General features: G+C 61.6%; 1 protein-coding gene across 6 annotated transcripts in view; it reads left to right on the top strand.

Moving 5' to 3' along the window:
- PWWP2B (PWWP domain containing 2B) overlaps positions 1-14,442 on the top strand; it is a 53,667-nt gene that overhangs the window by 10,190 nt on the left and 29,035 nt on the right. The window contains exon 3 of one of the 6 annotated variants that reach the window (XM_059661664.1): positions 11,438-12,571. The exons of 2 other annotated variants lie outside the window; for them this stretch is intronic. In XM_059661664.1, coding sequence (XP_059517647.1) covers positions 11,438-11,499 — 62 coding nt within the window. In that variant the 3' untranslated portion in view covers positions 11,500-12,571. Of the gene's footprint in view, positions 1-8,633; positions 11,010-11,437; positions 12,572-14,442 lie in introns of those variants that run through there. 3 more of the 6 variants (XM_059661665.1, XM_059661663.1, XM_059661668.1) reach the window with 3 other exon arrangements.

The raw sequence follows: 14,442 nt of genomic DNA, 5'->3' as shown, positions 1-14,442 counted from the left end.
TGATGGCCCCCATGGGGAGGGTGGCAGGCTTGATTGAGGAGGAAGGTTCCAGGTAAAGGTCAGATGCCCTCCAGTCAGCTTCCTAGGACTTCTGCCTGCTGTGGCTTGGCTCAGCGGGGATCCCTGGGCTGCATCCACATCCTGTTGGCCTGGGGGCCATCCCCAGGATCTCGTCTGTCTCTATGCTCTTTGCGGCCCCCAACCCACCCCTCTGCTCACACAAGGTCCATCCTGCTTTTGGCCTGGTCTGGAGGCCAGCGTGGAGGCGGGCCCAAGCTGTCATGGAGGGAGTGGTGAGTAGGTCAGTCCTCAGAGTGACCTTCAGGCCCCAGGTCACGGTGAGCAGTTACAGGGGATGGTGAGTCCACGCAGCATCAGCCCAAGTGCAGCTCTCGGCCCTGGAACCCTTCTCCGGGAGCCCCCGTGCTGGGAGAATGCTACCCGGTGGGTTCAGGGCTGGCTGCTGGTCAGGAAGCAGAAGGAAGAATCTTGCCGGGCTGGTTTGCCTGCTGAGGGCCTGTGCCCACAAACAGGCCTCTTCTGAGTCTCATTCTGGGCTCTCAATTCTGAGGCCGTGCCCATGCCCCCCAGCAGTGTGCACAGCTCTGGGAGCCTGGTCTGCTGGGTTCTTTTAGCCCCAAAGCACAAAGTCCCCTGTTGGAGGATCAGGCTGTGAGTGGAGGTCCTCACCGGGCGGCTGACTTGCTGTCATCCCTGAGCCTCGGTTTCCCTCTCTGCGTGGGGTCAGTGGCCTCCTGGTGGGAAGTTTGTTTTGAAGCATCAGCAGTGCTGTTTGCAGGGGTAGCCCCTCCGGCCAGCTCTTGAAGGGGAAACTGGGAACCCCTTTTCCTAGGGAAGGCGGGCTCCCATGGGCGAGGCGAGGGCCAGGAACCCTGGTGCCTCCCTGAACTGGCAGGTGAAATGCCATTCAGTGTCCCAGCCCCTAGGGCCAGTGGGAAATTTACAGGTTCTGTGTGAGCTGGGCGGGCCACAGGGCTGCCGTCCAGCCTCCCATGGAACCCAGTGCCCAGTTCCTTTCTTTCCTGGCCCAGCGTCGGGGCTGCTGGTGGGCAGGGGACTTTCTCGGGCTCACACAGAGCCTCCCTGGCCTGCCTTCGGGTGGGCAGCTCTGAGCGCTGCATTTTCTACTTCTCTGAGCAAAAGGCGTCTTTGGGGCTGGCTCATCCTTTGCATTGCCTTCCTGTGGCCAGTCACAAGTGACCGCACGCCGGGCGTCTAGAAACAGCGGAAAGCCATTCTCAGGGTCCTGGAGGCCAGAAGCCCCAAATCAGTGTGTCGCCTGGACCGTGTTTCCTGCAGAGGCTTGCGGCGGCGGGGGGGGGGGGGGGGGGGCGGGGGGGCGGGGGGGGCATTCTTCTAGCTCCTGGAGGGCTCCAGGCGTTCCTGGGCTGCTGGCCACAGCACCCCAATCCTGGCCTCTCCTCCTCTGCAGGATTCAGACTCTCCTATAAGGACCCTGGGACGGCATTTGTAGGCCACCTGAGTCACCGCAGAGTCTTTAACACCTGCAGCACCTTCACCGTTGAAGGTCTCATTCTGGTTCCAGTTTGAGACCTGAGGTCCCTGGGGCACATACACCTACTGCGCCCTGCCGGCCGCTCCGCAGCTCCGTCGGGGGCTGGGGTGCAGCTCAGAGTCCCCAGCCTCTTCGACAGACAGCCGCCTGGGCCCAGGGAGGGCTCAGTGGTGGTGAAGTGGACGGGTTGTGTGCTGAGAGAGGGTCCCGTTGTTCCGGAAGGATCGGGGGCCCTGCAGGTTGGCTGTGCACCCCAGATGTGGGTCCTCCGGCGTCATCATGGCGGTTTCTGCTGGGAATGTCCGATACCGATCAGAAACATCAACCGGGAACCCGGCGGTGTTGCTGGCGGGGCCGTCACTCCTGATGGGCAGTGACAGACTCTGTGTGAATGTGGTGCCGCTGGTCAGACGAGGACAAAAGCGCCCAGATCCGGTCTCCAGGTTTTGACTTTTTTGATGTGTTTGTTCCTTGAGCCGCGTGCCCCACACTAGCTCTCCTCTTTCTTCCAACTCTGAATACAAATGTATTTCTGCCTCTGAAGACGGTTTCCAGCTGACATCCACATTGCTTCCAGGGGATTCAGGTCCTCTGGGAGGTTGTAATTATTTTGTTCCAGAAGGAAACCCAAGCCTGTAATTCCGAGCCTGCTGCGGGGGCTCAGGCCCTGTCCCACCTGCAGCTCCTGACACCGTCCTGCCGCCTCCTCCAGCCTCAGGGAGGTCTGGGCGGCCGGTGGGTGCGGCGGGGGCCCCAGGAGCAGGGGCAGGGGCACAGCAATGCCCAGGTAGTCTCCTGGGGTGTTTGCAGTTGCTCTTCCGGGACCAGGTCCCTGGGGGAGGGGCTTTGGTCTGTCCTTGCCCACCTGGGTCTTCATGCTGCCTTCCTGCTGCTGAGGTGCCTTGACCTCACAGAAGAGCATTTTGCCGGGATCTTCATTGATTCCTGGTCTCCACTTCCTGCTTCAAGTTCTCATCGCTGGCCCAGCTGGTGGCTGCACCCCCGACGGGGTCAGAGGTCCAAGGGCACTTGGGGAGGGGTCAGCGGTGCTGTGCTGCACCTTCGTGTTCAGTCAGGGCCTTCCCACGGGGCAGCAGCACTCTGCTAGGGACCCATCTTCTTTGGCGTTGCCTGCCTCGGCCATGCTTAGCCGCGCTGCGGGGCGCTGGTCACCCGTAAGTTCAGGTACAGCCTTGCAGAAAGGCAGGGTGGGTCTGAGTCGGTTCTCGACTCCCTTCCAGGGTGACCAGTGAACTCTGGCCCGAGCCTGTGCTCATTTCAGTCCATGTGGTGCCACCCTCCGCAGGGCGGAGACAGTGGCTGTGCCTTCTCTTTCCCAGGGTTGTGTTTGGGGGCCTTCGGCGGCTCCCTGGGGGCTCTGCACACTCCCCTGCCTGAGGACAGTGGAGCTGGGAGCCAGGCCCAGCACCTTGCTTTGGTGGTTCTCACTTTGGACCATGGCTACTCATTTCTTTGCTCAGAAACCTCACTGATGTCACCATTTTCAGAAACGCTGTGGTTTGGGGATACAGGCCTTGTTAGTTCTGGTTTTAAGCATTGAGAGAAGCAAGCCGGTCACCATCCTAGGACCCTGGGCACTGGCCGGCCTCGCCCTCCTTCCCACCCAATGTCCATGCAGCACAGGCTCCTCGTGGGGGCAGGGGAGCCCCTCCCGTCACCCCCATTTTCTCAATCAGCCCCAGCTAGAGACTTGGGGGAGGGGAGCACAGCCTCAGCCAGCTTCACTGCGGGCTCCCTGGTGGTGTTCTCGCCCATGGGGGCACTCCTGGAGGAGGCGCTACTCCTGTGAGGTCGGCTGGGCCAGCAGGGACAGACGGGGAGAAGGGGCTGTCAGCACTGCATGCGGGCGGGGCGGCCGGGCGGGGCGGCCTGGTGGGGCCTTGGGCCCTGGGCATGGGAGGCAGGGCCCCGCTGGGAGACACTGGGGAGGTCTGTCCTCCCAGAGCAGGGGTGGCTGGGGGTGGTGGGGCCTGTGTACAGTGTGTGGTTCCCCAGGCCCGGGTGGAGGCTGGAGGTGGTGCCATCTCCATGGATGTGAGGGGGTGAGCTGCCTCCTGCCAGGACTGGACTGAGCCTTGTAAGGGTGACTGTCGGGAAGGAAGACCTTGGGGCCATGGTCGTGGAGGAGCCAGAGGGACCCCACAGTCCTGCAGATGGTCCAGGGGGAGGGGAGAAAGTGTCATGGGGCAGTTGGGTTGCTTCCTGGGCCGAGGGGTATCTCCCGGCCTGGGGAGCCCCTGGAAAAACAGCTTTCCTTGAACTGCCGCCAGCACAGCCCTTTCCACCGTCTCCAAGTCAGGTGTTGGTGGGGGGTGGGGGACAGCAGGGGCTCCGGGGGCTGGCCAGGCCGGCTGTGGTCAAGGGACAGGGGCCTCCTCTCCCAGAGAGAGGGTCCCCCAGAAATGCCTGTAATTACAAGGGGTGGATGCCTGGGCCGGCCAGGGTGGGAGGAGGGAAGTGAGTGGGCAGAGTTTCTGTCCTATTCTGAGGGACGTTTCCTGGCCCATCAGTTAAGAGAAAAGCGCAGGGTAATTCCTGGTTTGTCTCTAGGTTTCTAAGAAGACCGTGTCCTCAGGAAGGCCCAGCCCCACCAGAGCGCCCTGCCGGCTGCATCAGGCAGGGAGGGCGGGCTGACGCCGAGTAAAGGCTGCCTCTCCCATGGGCTGCTTGGGCGGTTCTCTTTGGGGAGGGGGTGCCTGGAAGGCACCGGTGTGCCCGGCGGGTAACCTCTCGAGGCCAATGTGTATTTTTCTCCTGAGGATCTCGGCTGATGGATGGTTAACGACATCTTCAAAGGCCGCCCTGTTGATGGAGGGGGACTTTGCAGTTTAATGGTCTCCCAGGCTGTGTGTTTCTTTGCACAAGCCAAGCTTGGTCGCCTTTGATCCTGAAACACAATGAAAAGTGGGTGGCAGTGGCAGCTTCCGGTGTGGGGGGGCCCACCTGTGCCAGCAGCCCTGACGGTGACCCCATTGCGATCCCTGCAGACGCCCAGTGGCCCCGCTTCACCAGATCACAAATGCAGCTCCTGGCCACCCTGCAGGTTTGGGGGAGGGGGTCCCCCATCCGACATGAGGATGCACAGAGATGGGGCTGCCCGGACCCCTGCCCAGTGTGGGTGTCGTCCTCACCTGGGCTTCTGCCTGGACATTTGTCACCTGTTGGGGGGACCAGACTGTGCTGTCACAGCTGCTTTCCCATTTGAGAGATGAAAAGGCAGAAGGGAAATGGTTCTGCAGGAATGAATTTGCGTGACAGGTTAGCACCCACGCAGCCTTTCTTTTAGTCACTTGGAACCTGCTGTCCTCAGATGTGATGGCCATGGCCTCGCCCACCTAGGGTGGGGGCAGTGGCGGTGAGGATGGGTGGGGCTCCATCAGTTCCCTGCATCCATGGGGAGTGGTATCACCCTCATCCGCTGCCCTGAGGTGCCCCCAGGTGGGTCTCTCTCCTAGAACACACTTCCCAGACCCAGTGCAGTGCCTTCTGGAGCCCTGGCCAAGGAAGGGGCTGCCACACAGGGTCAGGCAGAAACCCTGCCCTCAGGTGCCTGTTGGGGCGGTGTTTGCTCCAGCCTCCAGACTGAGCCCCCTCCCTGCCAGGCGTGTGGTTGGGGCCAGAGTGGGTGGTCGGGCCTAGGCGAGCAAGGAGACATGTTGCTATCAGAGGCTGGGCACCTCGGGGCATCTCACTCCAGGTGCCAGCCTGCTGTCAGGGTGAGTGCTGTGGTGGGGCCACCGACCCGCAAGGCCTCAGGCCTCATGGAATCCCCTCCTCAGGCCTTTTGGGAGACAGGCCTTCCCTGTGGTGACACCTGAATCACAGACATCTGCCCTCCAGGACTGAGAGAGGGTACATGTCGGCTGAGCTGAGAGCAGCTGACCTTGGCAGGCCATGTCCTCAGCCCCTCCGCCTCATGCCCAAGGTCGTCCTGGGCCCCAGGAGCCAGATGGTGGACTCAGGGCCTGGATGGGCAGTGGCAGTGCAAGGAGGGGCCATCACCCATGTCCACCCTGTCCCAGTGCCTTGTCCCACCTCCCCCAGGCTTCCCATGTGCCCCCACTTGGGGCCAGGGCGGTCATCCACGGATGACCATGGCTTACAGTCCTGCCATGGCACTGGGCGGGCGGGGTGCACACAGGACTGGCCTGGGGTTCTGACCCATCTGTGCTGGGCCAGCGCCGGAGAGCCTGGGGCCGCTGCTGAGCCAGTGGGAAGCTATTTGGGTTTCTCGGCACGTCTCTCCTGGAGTTTCTTAGATGTGAATGGAAAAGGCTTGGATTCCTGTTGCACGTCACACCACAGGGCAAGATGGTCTCTCACAGAATCTCTTTCCACTCAATTCTTATTTGCATCACTGTCATATGTGTGCAAATTTTAAAGGAACTAATGAAAGAATTTATCTCCTTGTTCCTGAAGGACCCACTTATTCTGCTGTCCCTTGTTTCATGGGTTTTCAGTTTAGGCATTATTCACAGACTCCTCTGTGGAAAAAATGTTGCAATCTTATAATCCGTATTTCTTGGCCACACGTGCACACAAGCATAAGGTTTGGCTACATCAAGATTCAATGTTATAGTAGAAATTGCAGCTTATCCATGTGGGTAATTAGGAATATATTTTACTTCTGTTCAGCTCTGTTCTCTGCAGAGCTGACTGGCCTCAGTCTGTGGCTGCTTTATATGTATACTAGAGGCCTGGTGCATGAAAATTCATGCACTGGAGCGGGGTCCCTCAGCCTGGCCTGCCCCCTCTCACAGCCTGGCCTGCCCCCTCTCACAGTCCGGGGGCGGGAGGCAACCCGGTGATCAGGGGAAGGCAACCCCCCATCACATCTCTGCTGCTGCCACTGCCGGCAGCGCAAGCCTCGGGCGGCCCTGGTTACCTGTGCCTTGGGCTGTCCTGGGCGGCTGGAGGGCTGAGGGGACTGGGGGACTCCAGAGGCAGGCATGCGCGCAGGGTGGCCAGGCCTGCCTGGGGGTAGGCCCAGCCTTGCCGTGCACCTGCCGCCCTGGTGGGGCTGAGGGGACTGGGTGCACCATCTTGTGGCTGTGGGCGCCGCCATCTTTGAGGGCGTGGCAGTCAATTAACATATTCCCTCCTTATTGGCTGTGGGTGCCACCATCTTTGCAACATTGTGAGAGTCAATTAGCGTATCCCCTCTTTATTAGATAGGATATGTGCTTTATTTCCCACCAGAGAATATTTTTCCATTGGTGTTTAGGGAGAGTGGAAGACAGAGGGAAGACAGAGAGAAACATTGATGTGAGAGAAACACATCGATTGGTTGCCTCCCACCCGAGCCCTGACTAGGGCCTGGGCTGGGGAGGAGCCTGCAACCCAGGTGCATGCCCTTGACCGGAATCGAACCCAGGACCCTTTGGTCCACAGACTGGTGCTCTATCCACTGAGCCAAACTGGCCAGGGCAGTTTTTATATTTTTATCCCTTGTTTGTCCCCAGCCCTCTAAGGGAAGTTGAACTCTCTCATGTCGGCAGCACATGAAGTATTTGTTTCAGTCTGTGATCACCGTGTGAACCAACTTCTCCAAAGCACAGTGGCTTAAAGCTGCTTTGTTATCTCATGATTCTTTTTCTTTTCATTGATTTCTGAGAGGAAGGGAGAGGGGGAGAGAGAGAGAGAGAGAAACATCAATGATGAGAGAGAATCATGGATCGGCTGCCTCTTGCACGCCCCACAACCCTGGCCTGTGCCCTGACTGGGAATCCACTTGTGACCACCTGGTTCCTAGGTCGATTATGCTCAACACTGATGACGCTCAACACCGGCTGGGCTCTCATGATTGTCCCCTGGCTCCTCCCCTGCCTGAGGCCTCGGCTGGGGCACTGGGACAGGTCAGATAGAGTGGCCATCCGCCCCTGACAGGCACTCACACGCTGTCACCCTCTCTCACACACAGGGCCCTCCACCCGGCTGGATGGGCTTCTGCCCTGCATGGGGCCTCAGGACAGTCGGTGCTGTCATCTTGGGGCCGGGCCAGGGCCCTGCACAGATCACTTCTGCCTCTTGTGTTGGGGAAGCCTCAGGGGTGGGCGGGGAGACTCCTCCCGCCCCTGGGGGGCAGGGCAGCGGGATCTGTGGCCCCTCCTGTTCCTGGAGGCTGACCCTGTGGACTCCAGGCTGCTCTTGCCTGGCCTCTCCCTCCCCTGGCCTCTCCCCCTCTTTCCTGTTTCCTGGGCCCCTGCCCCTCTCTGTCCCTCCAGGCACCTCCTGGGTCACACGTGGCATTGCAGACCTGCCATGCCTCCTCCACCAGCTGTAGCGGGGGTGGGGAATGCTTTCCCTTTTCTGAAGGCCAGGCTGCTTCTCGGGGGGTGGGGGGTGGGGAGGGGGGTAGTCCCTGAGACAACTGGGCGAAGTGCCTGTTTGTCCCTGTGGCCAGGCCTGCCCGCTCTGGGATGGCCTTCCAGAGGCCAGTGGTCAGATGGGAGGTGGGGACACAGTGGAAAGCAGGGCTAAAGCCCATGGTTCCTGTAAAAAGGATTTTCTATTTGAGGGTGTGCCCCTCCCCCACCCAGGGAGTTTCCCCAGGCCAGGAGGGTGAGCCTGGAGGGGGAGTGACTCTATAGGACATGGCAGTCATAAGCCCCCTGACAGTCACACACTAGGGTCCTTCTGAACCATGAACCAGGGCCATGTGCACAGCCATTAGTTCCCCCAAACCCCGGCCATGAGCAGACGAAGGACCTAGAATAGCAGCATCCTCTCAGCACCTGGTGTCTGGCCAGGGCTGCGAGCTTTAGGGTGAGTCCTGAGGTCCGAGCCCTCGAGGCCTCAGCAGCCTGCATCTTCCCCCGGACAGTTCAGGGCCCCTGGTAGTGGGAGGGGCTCAGGGGTCCCGCCCAGGACAGGAGCGCAGGCACTGTGTGGCCCAGCGGCCGAGGGCACACAGGGAGGCGGGACTCTGAGATGGTGAGGGCCCGTGGGAGCTGGGGGCCTGGGGGGGCTGAGAAGATGCCCAGTAGACGCTCAGGCCTGATGCTTGGGCCCCAAGGGACCTGTGCCATACATACTTGGCCCCTGGTAACCTCTGCCCCTTTCTGCTTCTCACAAGGTCACCGACGATGAGGGCATGGCCGTTCTCCTGGAGCTTCCGACTTTGGGGGTGTCCTCCATGCCCCCCATTCCGTCCGAGGGGCCCTGCGTGCCTTCTGGCCGGCTGCGTGCAGAACCACGCCAGGCCCGCGGTGGTCAGCCTGGCGCCGGGCTTCCTGGGAGGAGCAGGTGTGTCTGGCTGTAAGGACAGAACCACAGCAGCGCCGCGGGGCCTGGCGGCTGAATGTATTTATTCTCCTGGCGCGGACGTTCGCTTTTCTGGCTGTGGAGCAGCGGGGGCCCGGGACCCCCTCACCCTCTGCGGCCTCATCCCTCCTGGGCAAGGCTGTCAGCTCAGGGCCACCCTGCAGGCTCCAGGACACCAATTGCACGTGTGGGTCCTTCAAGCCCTCGCAGGGTCTCTGTGCACTAGAGGGGCGGACACCCACCCTCCTCCTCCCCGCTCACCGGAGCTTGGGTCCCACCTGGCGCCCAGCACAGGCTCCAGGGCCCCCGCCCCCGAGATGCCAGGAGGTCCCCGTATGTGTGAGGCTATGAGGGCTGTCACTTTGATAACAGACTTGACCACAGAAAGGACAAAACGTCGCTCTGCTGTTTGTAAGGGTGTGTTCCTTTCCCTCTTTTGTCACTTTAAAGACCAAAAAGAAATAAGAAAGAAAAAAAAAATGAGTTTTGCTCTTTCTTTGTTCAGCGTTTTTGAGAAGAGAGGGAGCTGTGTGTCCACTGGTACCTGTGCCCCCCGAGCTCGGCTGCCCTGTTGAAGGGACCCCACCCATGTTGAGGTCTGCCCGCCAAGAGACGGCCACCTGTTCCCAGCGCTGCTGCTCAGGGCGGCAGTGGGTTCCGCCTCCCTCGGGCCCTGTAGGTGACACCGATGTCCCCAGTGGGGCAACATCTCTGCAAACGGGTCAATTCTGCTGCGGTTTCTCCCAGGGGTCCCTCATCTCCTGTTTCCTCTGGGTCCCCTCTCCAGGGAGCCCCCTTCCTGCCCCTGCCTTGTGGTCTCAGCAGAGCCATGGCCCCGATGAGGGGCAGGTGGCCTGGCCTCCAAGTGCCAGGGCCCACCTTGAGGGGAGAAGTGGCTGCCCCACGGGTGTCACCTGGGTCTGGGGAAGTACGAGGCAGAGAGAGACAGGGCGTCCTTCGTAAGCTGGGCATTGCCCCCTGGAGAAACATGTCTTAAATGAGGTGACCTCGGCTCAGGTTCCCGGAGGTGGTCAGCCACATGCAGCTCTGGCCTGGACACCTTTACTCCTGAGCACCCAGCCGGGGTTCCCGAGCTCAGGTTCAAGGACAGACCCGTGCAGGGACTTTGGATTCAGCAGCATCATCTCAAGCTCCAGGGCTGGGCGAGGCCCCACGGGAGACATACGCAGGCCCTGCCCCGGGCCACCCCCTCCTAAGGGCCAGCTGAGGTCCAGCAGTTGAAGCCCAGCCCCAAAGTGACCCTCAGGCCTCTAGGCTCCTGGTCTCTTGGCTGTCCAGTCCCTGATGGCCCAATGCTGTCCAGTCCTGCTGGGTGCCATCCCGCTCTGGGCCTGGGTTCTCTGCCGTGCCCACAGCCACCCCCTAGCTCAGGTGCCCAGGATGGGGTGCCTCTCTCAGGGCTGCCCTCACTGAAGCCCTCAGCCCATTTGAGGGGCTGGATGGAGCCGAGTCCTGGCTGCTCCCGCTGGAACTGGCCAGTTCTCCACCCCCACCCTACCCAGCCAGGGACGCTGGCCCCTGGGTGTGCTGGGACAGACAGCAGTTGTAATTAAAAGGGAAGGCGGCTTTGTGTATTTTTAAGGCTTTGTGACTGTTTCTTTAGGCAGCAAATTAATCATGTTTTCATGTCAGTTTGATTTCATGGTGCTCACACCCTGCTTGGCTGTGTGGTCGTCATTCATCCCGGGATCTGGGAGGTGAGCAAGACCCCATACCTGGGCTGGTGCCCCTCCTTCCTGGGTGACATCCGGGTGCCATGGTGACATCGGCACTCTGCCCCTTCCCCTACCCAGCCAGCCCTCCAGAGAGGGCCCCGCACAATGGTGTGGGAAGTGGGTGCGCGTCCCTGGGGGCGAGGGCACTTGGGAACACCTCCTCCCTGGGACAGGCTGGGGGGAGGGAAGCCATGCCAGCCTGTGAGGCCTTGCTGGGCCCTGGGTCGGTGACGCTGTCACCAAGGCTGGCCTCCCTCCCTGCCCCGCCCGCCGGAGGAGGCATCCTGGCAGCCCCAGCCGATTTATTTTTAGCCCTGCCTGATGCCAAGATTGGCCTTCTCACCTCAGATCAGAAATCGGAGGGTGAGGCCCTCAGGCCTCTGATGGCAGGGCAGCCAGTCTGAAGAGCAGGACGCTGGCTTCAGGCCGCTGGTCCTGCTGCCTTTCTTCCTTCCACCCCCTCGCCCCGCCCCCAGCCCCACTGCCACCTCCAGGACTCGGGCTGCCCCTCCCCACCCCACTGGAGCAGCTGAGAGGCCCTCGGTGGGGTGGCCTTCCGAGGCCCAGCACACCCTGCTCCCGTCGCCCCTGCAGTGAGGCCTGAGCCAGGACCACTGTCCCCAAGCCCTGCAGTCCTCCCAGGGCCCCCTTGGCGGTCTCGGGTATTTTTTACATAATTAATGAACTTTAAAAAATTAACAGGCTTTCTATTTTAGAGCAGGGGCGCTGGCCAGCTGCAGAGCTCCCCGCCCTGGGCGACAGTGCCCCGTGCACCCCGCACTGTGTGATGTGTGCGCCGCTGTCCGTGAGCCCATGCTGCTGTGTGGTCACTAACAAGAGCCCACAGGTCGCATCGGGTTCCCCCTTCCTGTCGCCGTAGATCCTATGGGTTTCGACAAATGCGCGATGACATGTCTCGGCCACCTCAGCATCGCAGGCTGAGCGTCACTGCCCTGGACACCCCCGGACACCGGCTCATTGATGTTCTGAGTGAGCAAAGACACGGGGGATTGCGAAGGACACCAGTTATCTATCATAATACAAGGGTAATATGCTAATTAGACCGAATGTCCTTCCAGGCGTCATTCCGGACGCCCTTCTGGACGAAGCCGGGGCAGGAGCAAAGTCCAGGTCCTGGGTGCCTAGCGGCAGCCGCTGAAGGGAAACAGCCCGGTGGCTGGAGCGAAGCCTGGGGCCCGGGTGCCAGAGGGAAGCTGGTGCCAGCAGCCAGGGGAAGGAAGGCCTACCTTTGCACGAATTTCCGTGCATCAGGCCTCTAGTTTTGGAATAATTATCAAAGTATCACGAAGCAGACGTGTGAAGGGGTGATGGTGGGCTCCTCCCTACTCCTGTGGTTGGCGGGGGGTGAGTGGAAGTCTGGGGAGTCCCCGGTGGTACAGGAGGTGGGCCACCTGCGCTGCCCACGGGAGGAAATGCCACTTGGCCCTGAGAGGCCCGTCTCTCTGAAAGGGACCATTGTTCCCTGTGCAGGTTCCCGGCCTCCCTGGGTAGGGACCCCGTTCTAGAAAACAGGCCGAAAGCTGGTGAATCAGAAGAGCGTACCAGTAGGAGTAGAAAGTGTGTTTCCCAAACCAAAGGTGTTGTGGAACCCTCCGTGGGCACAGGCAGCCAAGCGGCTCTCAGATACTCCCTGTGCTCGGCCCGCCTCAGTGAATTCACGTCTCAGTGACAGGAGACGGTTAGTGGGATTGATGCCCATGCTCATGACAGCACCGGGCTGGCATTCCAGTGGCTCCCTGTGACCCTGAGGGCTGGGAGAGGCTGCAGAGCTGCCAGCGGCCGGGGCCCCAGTGTCCAGTGTGTCGCCAGCATGTTCCTTATCACTGGCCTCACAGCTCACGACTCCTCGAGCGCCCTGGTGCGGCGTCACAGTGCTATGCAAACTCTGCTGTGCTCCAACAAGTGTGCAGAGCACGTGTGGGCTGGGCCTGGCGCGGCTGCCCCAGTCCAGGCCCCTCTGGGAACCCCTTTCTCTTCCCCTCACACCCCTCCCCCCACAGGCGCTGTGCCCAGCCTCTGGCTCCCCCTCCCCTGCTTGGTGCACTCATCCCATTTTCTGCCCCACTTGTTCTGACCTCCTTCCTCCAGGCCCACAGATGCCCTCCCTGCCCCCTGGATCCCAGAGCTCACAGCAGGCACCCTGTCCCCGGCAGTCCCTCCCGGAGCCCCTCCTCCAAGTGGGACACAGGATCTCCAGGCCAGCCCGTCTCACAGAGGGGCAGGGAGGCTCGGAGGGCCACACGGATTCTACCCAGAAGCCCTTCTGCAGCCCTGAGCCATGCTGCCCAGATGGTGTGGTCCAGCACAATGTCGGGCATCGGGGGCAGCGACTCAGAGGATAAATCTGCTGCAGAGACTGCTCTGTGCTGGTCTCCGGCACTTCGGTGGAGAGTGATTAAGGTAGACTGGTCGGACCTCGGGCCCACGGCCCACCTGGAGGCAGGACTGTGCAGTGGCAGGCGTGGCAGCCCTGCAGGCACTCCGAGGCCGAGCATCCGCCTTCACCCCTGCAGCCAGTGAACCATCGCTTCCCCCTGCACCTTCAGGGCACGGCCTGGCCTCTCTCACCCTCCAGGCCCTGCCTGGCCTCTGTCAGCATGTGGACACCTGGATCCACACCCACGGGTGCTTGGGGGCGGAGGGGGACTGGCTGCCAATGCAGGGTCTTGGAAGTGGTCCCCATGTGGCCTTAGTAGAGGCTCAGGTCTTGACCCTGAAGTCCCTGTGCCCACCCTTGTACCAGGCGGGCAAGCAGGACTCCAGCCCTGCCCTTGTCCTCTGCTCTCTCAGCTCTGACTCCAGGACAGCAGGCATCTCAGGAAGGGGCCGGCTGACCTGTCCCCAGTCCCCTGATGTCGGCCCCCTCGGCGCACCAGGCACCTCTGCACCCAGCTGTGCCCACCTGCAGCCCAAGTCCCAGGCAGGCTCTGAGGGCTTGTCCAGCACATGCTGGAGGCCCCTGAGACTCCAATGCCAGGATGGTGAAGGCGTTTCCTAGGAAACCACAGCCAGCTGCCAGCAGCCTGTCTGTGGGGGGTGGGGTGGGGCTGAAGCTGGCGTAGGCAGGAGACACCCGGGGGAAGGTGTGTGTCGCTGTCTGTGCCTGTGTCGCAGTGGGGGATGTGCCAGTGGTGTGTCTGTGAGGGGTCTGTGTGTGTGTGTGTGGGGGGGGGGGTGGATTCTCCTCAGGCCTGGGAGTTCAGCATGGCCGGTCTCGCCTCCCAGCACCAATCCTACAGTGTCAGTCAGTGGGCAAGGCTGGCTCACCACTCCCTGCCCACCCCCGGCAGAGGCCTGAACCTTCCTGCAAACTCCCAATGCCAAACAACAGTGGGCCAGCCGGCAGCGGTCACTGGGGCGGGCAGGCCTGGGCCAGAGGGTGAGGCCGCAGTGGGCGCCCAGCGGGAAGTGAGGCTGCCTCCACTTGGGATGTCCTTGAAGCCCACTGCCCTCAGCTTCCTGTGAGCCTCCCTGTCCCTGCCCTGCCTACCCCTGTGAAGCAGGAGTGACCGTCTTGGTGACCCCACAGGGGGACCACGCCCCGGCCCCCTGGCCGAGGAGGAGCTGGCTCCCATCCAAACATTTCCTGGCTTTCGTCCTGCAGATCTGGGAGATGAAGTGCTCTGGGTCACGGTAGGGTCACCGTCTGAACTGTGAGTGGGTGGGTGGGGGTGCAGGTCACACTGGAGGCCCCCTCGGCCGCTCCTCCACCTCCCCTCCATCTGTGTGTAAATTATTGGGCAGCCTAAGGTGCCCCTCACTGCCCGGAAGCTTGAGACCCAGCGAGGAGGCGAGACCAGAGGGACCTGCCCCCTGGGCCCGCTCAGGTCCTGGACCAACCTGCTCTGGGGTCTGTGGGTGTGC

This window comes from Myotis daubentonii, chromosome 13 (assembly GCF_963259705.1).
Source record: "Myotis daubentonii chromosome 13, mMyoDau2.1, whole genome shotgun sequence".
Classification (NCBI taxonomy): domain Eukaryota; kingdom Metazoa; phylum Chordata; class Mammalia; order Chiroptera; family Vespertilionidae; genus Myotis; species Myotis daubentonii.
This window is presented reverse-complemented; position numbering and strand designations above follow the sequence as displayed.